Source organism: Hemiscyllium ocellatum, chromosome 50 (assembly GCF_020745735.1).
Source record: "Hemiscyllium ocellatum isolate sHemOce1 chromosome 50, sHemOce1.pat.X.cur, whole genome shotgun sequence".
Classification (NCBI taxonomy): Eukaryota; Metazoa; Chordata; class Chondrichthyes; order Orectolobiformes; family Hemiscylliidae; genus Hemiscyllium; species Hemiscyllium ocellatum.
Window position 1 is genome coordinate 3,341,979 of NC_083450.1, and position 8,924 is coordinate 3,350,902.

Sequence of the window (8,924 nt, forward strand, 5' to 3'; positions counted from 1 at the left end):
TTCTCTCTCTCCTCTCTCTCTCTCTCCTCTCTCTCTCTCCTCTCTTCCCTCTTCCCTCTTCCTCTCCCTCCCTCTCTCTCTCCCTCTCTCTCTGTCCGACTCACTGTCTTGTGCTCGGTCTCTCGCTCTCTCCCTGTCTCTCTCTTTCTGTCTGTCTCTCTCGCTCTTTCTTTCTTTCTCTCTCGCTCTCAACAGACGACCATTCGCAAGCGGCCAAGCTCCAGGGACGGGCCGGAGCACTGGGGCTCCGAGGGCGCCAAGACCCGGAAGCTGAACGGGAGCTCTCCTTTCCGGTGCATGAAGTGTGGCCAGACATGCAGCAGCTTCTCCGATTTCCACAAGCACATCGCCCAGCACCGAACCGGCGGCTCGTCGTTTCAGTGCCGTCACTGCGGGCTCTGCTTCGCTGCCCAGCTCTCGTTAAACCGTCACCTCTTCATCGTGCACGGACTGAAGGAGTCCGCGGGACCAAAGGGAACGGAGGACAAGGGAGATCCCGAGTGGATCAAGCTGGAGAGCGGGGTGATTTGCGACGTCTGCGGGAAGCTGTTTGAGAGCGTGCCGTTGTTAAAAACGCACTTTCGGACACACGGAATGGCCTTTATCAAATCCAAACAAAACGGTCTGGATAAGTAAGTGCCCAGAAGCTTACTTTCACAAGGATGTTTTTATTTATATAGTGCCTGGCAGGGTGAATGCCAGAGAGCCCCAAGGTCCCGAGATAGGGAAGGCAAGTCTCCTCGTTTCATTGTCGTCATCTCCCACCCCCCTCCCTCCCTCCCACCTCTTCTTTTGCAGTTCAGCCTTCCTTCTGGGCGACAATCTGAGAGGAGGACGTGGGGGTTTTACTGGAGAGGGAGGTGTGGGTTACCCAGTCTGGTACAGAGCCACAGACCCGGAAGGGACTGAGTCCCGTTCCCAGGCCGTATGGAGTCTGCCCGGTCTCACCCTGGCAGCTGCCCAGTGCAGGATGCCTCTGGGTAAGACCAATCCCCTGTGTTCCTGTCGCCCTCTCCCCCCCCCCCCCCCCCCCCCCCCCGCACCCTGTATCACACATTGAATGGGGTATTTAGTAACCTCTCACCGAGGATAAGGCACTTTGGTCTCTTGAGCCCATTTCTGAACTAATCCTGGAATATTGTTGGTGATACATCCCCTCTATGCCCGAAGGACCACTGGAGAGTGGAGCTGACTGGTCCTCAGTAACCCAGGCGATGGGTTAACAGCCTTGGAGTTTATATTTCCAGACCGTGCACCTTTCACTGTGGATAAGCCCCCACAGCTGAGGTGAGCAGGTTTGGTATTGAATCACCAGTACTCTGCTCCTTCCTACCTTTTACTGTCTCGCTTGACCCAACAACAAGAGCACCCCAGGCAGGGTGGAGCCTGGAGGTAGCTGTTCGTGTGCTCCCTCTTTTTTTTTTCTCCCTCCTTTTTGGGAGTGGGGTGAGATGGGTCGAACGGGGAGCTGGGAGGGCAGGTCCACAGACGTGATTTCAGTGAGGACTGGATCGCGTTCAGCTGCGATGCCCTGTGAGACCACAGCCCGACGTCATCGCTGTGACGGCGCAACAGGAAGGCGTGCAAGGGTCGAAGTGACGTGTTGGGGGGCGCGCGCGCACGCATATCCCCGCGCCCTGGGTCATACGGTCGGGACCGGACCGACTCCCCGGACCCAGGGGGAGAGACGGGTGAGGGAGCTGGGCTGGGGTTCACCTGGTCTGCACTGACAGTGACCACCCAGTGAGGGGCAGCATGCTGAGCTGGACAGACGCGTGAATATTGATGCCTGGAGGTACTGGCAGCACGGGGAGGCAGAGGGCTTGCCAGGAGGGAGGGAGCAGCAGAAATTAATGGTGGCTCAGTGAGGGGATAGAGGTGGCATCTAACAAGATGGCTGTGTTCACGGAGTCAGCTGAGGTGGGGGGAGCGTGTTAGCCGGTCTGTCTTCAGTTTCTGTGCAATGGCAGCGTTGCAAAAGAGACCAGACTCTGCTGCTGGTGACTGTAAGTCTGCTGGAGTTGGGAGGAGATGAGAGAAACTCACATGGAATTCAAGGTGGAGTCCTCCTCGGATGTGTTAGGGGTTTGGTTTGGGCTGGGGCGGGGGGAGGTGAGAGTTTGATGGGCGTTATTTGCAAATGTGCACGCACTAAGCCCATGGGTTGTATGATAAGATTTTGGAATTTGTCAGAAATCTATTCTTTAATGAGCCTGTTTTTTTTTCTCCCTTCTCGCCTCTTGAAGGACACGAATTGTAATTTTTATTTAGAATTTATTTATATATTGAAATTGTAGGCACAGAGATTTAAAAAAAGATTTCTACAGTTTGATTTCTGTGAATCTGAGAGTGAATGTAACAAAAATGCATTAAAATTTTCACAGCTTTGTTAAAAACAGCGTGTTGGCTGCTTGCTTTCTGCGCGTACTCTTGTCTCCCCCCATCACGTTGACCCTCTGAAGAAGGCAGACACGTTTCAACAATTTTACAAAGATTTTGTTACACAGACGCCATCTTTTCACTGATTCTTCAATGTGATGTCTCTCGGTGTGAGTCAACTGCAGACGCCTGTCAACTGTTAATGCAGAGTAAAGCTCCCCCTACACTGTCTACCATCAAACCGTCCCAGGACTGGGACAGCACAGGGTTAGATGCAGAGTTAAACTCCCTCTACACTGTCCCCCCCATCAAACATTCCCAGGACAGGGACAGTACAGACTTAGATACCGAGTAAAGCTCTCTCTACGCTTCTCCCCCCCCCCCCCCCCATCAAACCGTCCCAGGAAAGGGACAGCACAGGGTTAGATACAGAGTAAAGCTCTCTCTACACTGTCCCCCATCAAGAACTCTCAGGTACAGCATGGGGTTAGATGCAGAGTATAGCATTCTCTGTATGCTGTTCCCCCATCATACGCTCCCAGGGACAGGGGATTAGAGACAGGGACAGCACAGGGTTAAATAAGAAAGCTCCCCCCTCTACACACACTTCCTCCCACCCCACCCAAGAAAACAGGCATGGCACATGGTTAGATGCAGAGTAAAATTTTGCAGAATAAATAGGAAATGAGATTGACCTTGGTACAGGGAGTCATGTGACTGAAGGAGAGAAAATGACAGTGTAATGCTGATAGGGAACAGCATAATTCGAGTGATAAATCCTGTTCTCTGCATCTGTGAGTGGGAGTCCCTGAAGGCTGCGTTGCATGTCCAGTGCCAGTGAGTTGGGTGAGGGGAGTGAATGATCACCCGTGTTAACAGAATATCCAGAAGTGGGTGGGAAGATAAGCGGTCGTGATGATACAGAGGTTCTGTCCAGGGATATGGACAGTGGGCCAAAAAATACCTGCCAGCTGGAGTAGGGAACAGGAAAACGGTGAGGTTACAAACTTTGGCAGAAAGAATAGAGGGGCTGAATATTGTTTAAAGGGAGAAAGCGAAAGAATGGAGGGTTTTGAGAATCCAGCACTAAAGCCTAGCATCCAAGTTGACAAAGGGAAATGGAATGTTGCTCTTTATTTGGAAGGGAACGGAGTAGAGCAGATGGGAGATTTTGCGAGAACGATTGACCGCACAATTCAGACCACAGCTGGAATACTCTGACCACATAGACCTTTTATCTGAGGAAAGGTAGATTGCAGGCAGTCGAGTGAAGGTTCACTCGGCTAATCCCGGGTATGGACGGGCCTGTTCTCATTAAGAATCGTAGATCATATAATGATAGAAACTGGACAGTGTGGAAACAGGCCCTTTGGCCCATCGAGTCCACACCGACTGACCAACGAGTAACCCACCCAGACCCATTCCCCTATCCTTCTCACTGATATTTACCCCTGACTAATGCACCTAACCTGCACCCTATGGGATCATTTCCCCATGGCCAATCCATCCTAACCTGCACATCCCTGGGCACTATGGGACAATTTCCCATGGCCAATCCACCCTAACCTGCACATCCCTGGGCACTATGGGACAATTCCCCGTGGCCAATCCACCCTAACCTGCACATCCCTGGGCACTATGGGACAATTTCCCATGGCCAATCCACCCTAACCTGCACATCCCTGGACACTATGGGACAGTTTCCCAGGGCCAATCCACCCTAACCTGCACATCCCTGAGCAGTGGGAGGAGACTGGAGCAGCCGGAGAGTGACCATGTGTACACGGGGGCAGAATGTGCCAACTCCACACAGACCGTTAGCTGAGGGGTGGATTGAATCCCGGTCCCTGGCGTCATAAGGCAGCAGTGCTAACCATTGAGCCACCGTGTTGTCCCAAAATACCGATTCCCTGACCGGGATTAGAATTTGAAAGGATATGACCCCACCTTATCAAAGCACAGGAGATTCCTTGGGGGAATTGACGGGAGGTGTGGAGGAGTTGTATCCCCTTGTGTGGGAGGGTCTTGGATCAGAAGGAATCATCTCCGAATAAGGCGGTCACAACATAGAAGACAAATATGAGGAGGCATTTCTTCTCCATGAGAGTGAAGCCTGGGAATTGTTTGTCTCTGAGGGGGGGGGGAGTGAGAAGTTGGGCTGTTAATTATACTCCGGACTGTGATTGGAGAGACATTGAATTGGGAAGGAGTGAAGGGTTGGCGAGGAAAATGCAGTTGAGGGTTTGTAGATCTGACATAATCTTCTTATTCTATGTATTACAGCTCTTTCCCTTCCTGTCTCGCTCCCTCCCTCTCTCCCTCCCCATTCTTGCTCCTTCCCTCTCTCCCCATTCTCACTTCCCTCCCTCCCTACTCTTGCGCTCCCTCATTCCCACCCTCCCCCTCCCTCCCCACTCTCGCTCCCTCCCTTCCGTCTCGCCTCATTCTCACTCACTCCCTCTCTCCCTCCCTACTCTCGCTCACTCCCTCCCTCTCTTCGTCCCCACTCTCACTCCTTCCCTCCCCACCCTCCCTCCCTTCTCATCTCCACCCTCGCTCCCTCCCTCAACCTCCCCTCGCTCCCTCCCTCAACCTCCCCATCCTCACTCCTTCTGTCCCTCCCCTCGCTCCTTCCCTACCTCCCTCGCTCAATCTCTCCCTCCTTTACATTCCAACCCTCGAGGTAAATGACAACATTAGTCACTTTCTGACAAACAGACTCAATCTGCAAGTTAACCTTGAGAGATCCCTGGGCTAGTGCTCCCAGGTCCCTTTGTATCTTGTCTTTTTGAATTTTCTCACCGTTTAGAAAGTAATCCATGCTTGTATTCTATTTTCCAAAGTGCAAGACCTAGCATTTGCTCACTTATTTCAAAAATATACTTTATTCATAAAATATTTTGGTGGTCTGTGCAGTTGGTCATGCTACACGTACGGAAATATTCCATTTCTTTGCATACAGAGGTCAGAGTTTATCATTGTTATATACAGGTCTGTACATTTTTCAATCATATGCCCATATATTTAGCTGAGGTGTCAGCAGAGCCCAAACGACTGCATGGGCCCCCTGTTAGTCTCAGACAGGCAGATGTTACACGGTGGTCTTTCCCCACCGCGCCTTGGCAGCAGCTGCCCCAAGCTTCAGCGCGTCCCTCAACACGTAGTCCTGGACCTCGGAATGTGCCAGTCTGCAACACTCAGTCGGGGTCAACTCCTTCAGCTGGAAGATCAACAGGTTTCGGACCGCCCAGAGAGCGTCCTTCACCGAGTTGATGATCCTCCAGGCGCAGTTGATGTTCGTCTCGGTGTGCGTCCCGGGGAACAGGCCGTAGAGCACGGAGTCCCACGGAACCTCCCACAAACACCACTGCATTCCTCTCCAGACTTCCTCTGCATAGGCACATTCCAGAAGGAGGTGTGTGACAGTCTCGTCCCCCCCGCAGCCGCTTCGAGGGCAGCGTGCGGTGCAGCTGAGAGTCCGGACGTGCATAAAGGATCTCACAGACAGAGCCCTCCTCACCACCAGCCAAGCCACGTCTTGGTGCTTGTTGGAAAGTTCTGGCGATGAGGCATTCTGCCAAATGGCTTTGACAGTCTGCTCAGGGAACCGCTCGACAGGATCCGCCCTCTCCTTTTCCCGAAGGGTCTCAAGGACACTACGTGCTGACCACTTCCTGATGGACTTGTGGTCTAAGGTGTTTTTCTTCATAAACTTCTCCACGAAGGACAGGTGAACGGTCCAACTACTCAGAACGTTACGCGGCAGCAAGGCCAGGCCCATCCTTCGCAACACCGGGGACAGGTAGAGCCTCAGTACGTAGTGACACTTGGTGTTTGCGTACCGGGGATCCACGCACAGCTTGATGCAGCCACACACAAAGGTGGCCATCAGGGTGAGGGTGGCATTGGGTGTATTTTTTCCCCCGTTGCCCAGATCTTTGTACAGCGAGTCCCTTCGGACCCGGTCCACCTTTGATCTCCATATAAACTGGAAGATGGCCCGGGTGACTGCAGCGTCACAGGTTCTGGGAATAGGCCAGACCTGTGCCACATATAATAGCAATGACAGTACCTCACACCTGATGACCAGGTTTTTTCCCGCGATGGAGAGCGACCGTAGCTTCCATCTGCCCAGTTTCTGCCTCACTTTACTGATACGCTCCTCCCAAGTCTTGGCGCACGCCCCAGCCCCCCCCGAACCAAACACCCAGCATCTTCAGGAGGTCGGTCCTGACGGTGAAGGGGATCGAGGATTGGTCGGCCCAGTTCCCGAAGAGCATGGCCTCGCTCTTGCCTCAGTTTACCTTGGCCCCCGAGGCCTGTTCATTGAATTCCATCAGCCATTTCCTGGATCACTCTCCTAAACTGCCCAGATCCTTCTGCAGCCTCCCCACTTCCTCAGTACTACCTGCCTGTCCACCTAACTTCGTATCATCGGCAAACTTCGCTAGAATGCCCCCAGTCCCTTCATCCAGATCATTAATATATAACATGAACAGCTGCGGCCCCAACACTGAACCCTGCGGGACACCGCTGGTCACCGGCTGCCATTCCGGAAAAGAACCTTTTATCCCAACTCTCTGCCTTCTGTCAGACAGCCAATCCTCAATCCATACCAGTAGCTCACCTCGAACACCATGGGCCCTCACCTTGCTCAGCAGCCTCCCGTGTGGCACCTTACCAAAGGCCTTTTGGAAGTCTAGATAGACCACATCCACTGGTTTTCCCTGGTCTAACCTACTTGTCACCTCTTCAAAGAATTCTAACAGGTTTGTCAGACATGACCTCCCCTTACTAAATCCATGTTGACTTGTTCTAATCCGACCCTGCACTTCCAAGAATTTAGAAATCTCATCCTTATCGATGGATTCTAGAATTTTACCGACAGCTGAGGTTGGGCTAACCAGCCGATCATTTTCCATCTTTTCTCTTGAACAAGGCGGTTACATGTCAGCGATTTTCCAATCACCTCGGACTTTCCCCGACTCCAGTGACTTTTGAAAGATCACAACTAACGCCTCCACTATTTCCTCAGCCACCTCCCTCAGAACTCGAGGATGTAGCCCCACTTCCCTACCCATCCTCGCTCCTTCCCTCCCTCCCTCCCAACCCTCACCCCTTCTCTCCCTCCCTCCCTCCCCACCCTTGCTCCTTCCCTCCCTCCGCACCCTCTCCCTTTCCCTCCCTCCCTCCCCCACCCTCACTCCTTCCTTCCCTCCCTCTCTTGATCATTTCTTCCTTCCAACTCCTTCCTCCCCCACCCCCTGCTCCTTCTTACCCACCCCTCCTCTTCCCTCTCTGCTGTAAATCTCTCTCTCTCACACCCCCCCTGCCTCTCTCTCTCTCAAAGCCCCCCTCTCTCTCTCATACACACCCTCTCTCTCACTCACTCACACACACACACACACACACACCCTCTCTCTCACACTCTCTCTCTCACACACTCTCTCTCTCTCACACACTCCCTCTCTCTCACTCACTCACACACACACACACACACACCCTCTCTCTCACACTCTCTCTCTCTCACACTCTCTCTCTCACACACTCTCTCTCTCACACACTCCCTCTCTCTCTCACACACCCCTCTCTCACACACACTCCCTCTCTCTCTCACACACCCCTCTCTCTCTCACACACTCCCTCTCTCTCACACACTCCCTCTCTCTCACACACTCTCTCTCTCTCACACACTCCCTCTCTCTCACACACTCCCTCTCTCTCTCTCACACACCCCTCTCTCACACACACTCCCTCTCTCTCTCACACACCCCTCTCTCTATCACACACCCCTCTCTCTCTAAACATCCCCCTCTCTTTCTCACACCCCCCTCTCTCTCACACACACTCCCTCTCTCTCTCACACACCCCTCTCTCACACACACTCCCTCTCTCTCTCACACACCCCTCTCTCTTTCTCACACCCCCCTCTTTCTCTCCCTCTCACCACCTCTCTCTCTCTCACACACACCACCTCTCTCTCTCTCATCACTTCTCTCTCTCACCCATCTCTCTTTCACCCCCCCCCTCTCACACACACACACCCTCCCTCTCTCTCTTTCTCACCCCCCCCCACACTGTGTGTCTCTCTTTCTCTCTCTCACACCTCCCTCTCCCGTCTCTCTCTCACCCCCCTCCCCCGTCTCTTTCACCCCACTCTCTTTCTCTCTCTCTCTCCCCCCACCCCCTCTCTCTCCCACCCCCCATCTCTCTCTCACCACCCTCTCACTCTCTCACCCCCATCTCTCTCTCACCTCCCTCTCACTCTCTCACACCCCACTTCTCTCTCTCTCTCACCCCCTCTCTCTCCCACCCTCTCTCTCACCCCTTCTCTCTCTCCACCCCTTTGTCTCTCTCTCTCTCTCTCTCTCATCTCTCCTCTCACTCTCACCCCTCTCTCTCTCCCCCCCTCTCTCTCTCATCCTCTCTCTCTCTCTCTCTCTCTCATCCCCCACTCTCTCTCTCACACCCTCTCTCTCTCTCTCTCTCTCTCTCTCTCCCCCACCCCCTCCATCCCTCTCTCACACACCCTCTCTCTCCCCCTC

At 53.3% G+C, this 8,924-nt stretch overlaps 1 protein-coding gene across 2 annotated transcripts in view; it reads left to right on the forward strand.

Moving 5' to 3' along the window:
- LOC132805623 (zinc finger protein 687-like) overlaps nt 1-2,396 on the forward strand; it is a 69,608-nt gene extending 67,212 nt beyond the window's left edge. For both annotated transcript variants that reach the window (XM_060820797.1, XM_060820796.1), the window contains one exon: nt 196-2,396. In XM_060820797.1, coding sequence (XP_060676780.1) covers nt 196-636 — 441 coding nt within the window. In that variant the 3' untranslated portion in view covers nt 637-2,396. The remainder of the gene's footprint in view (nt 1-195) is intronic.
- Nucleotides 2,397-8,924: the final 6,528 nt, after the last annotated feature.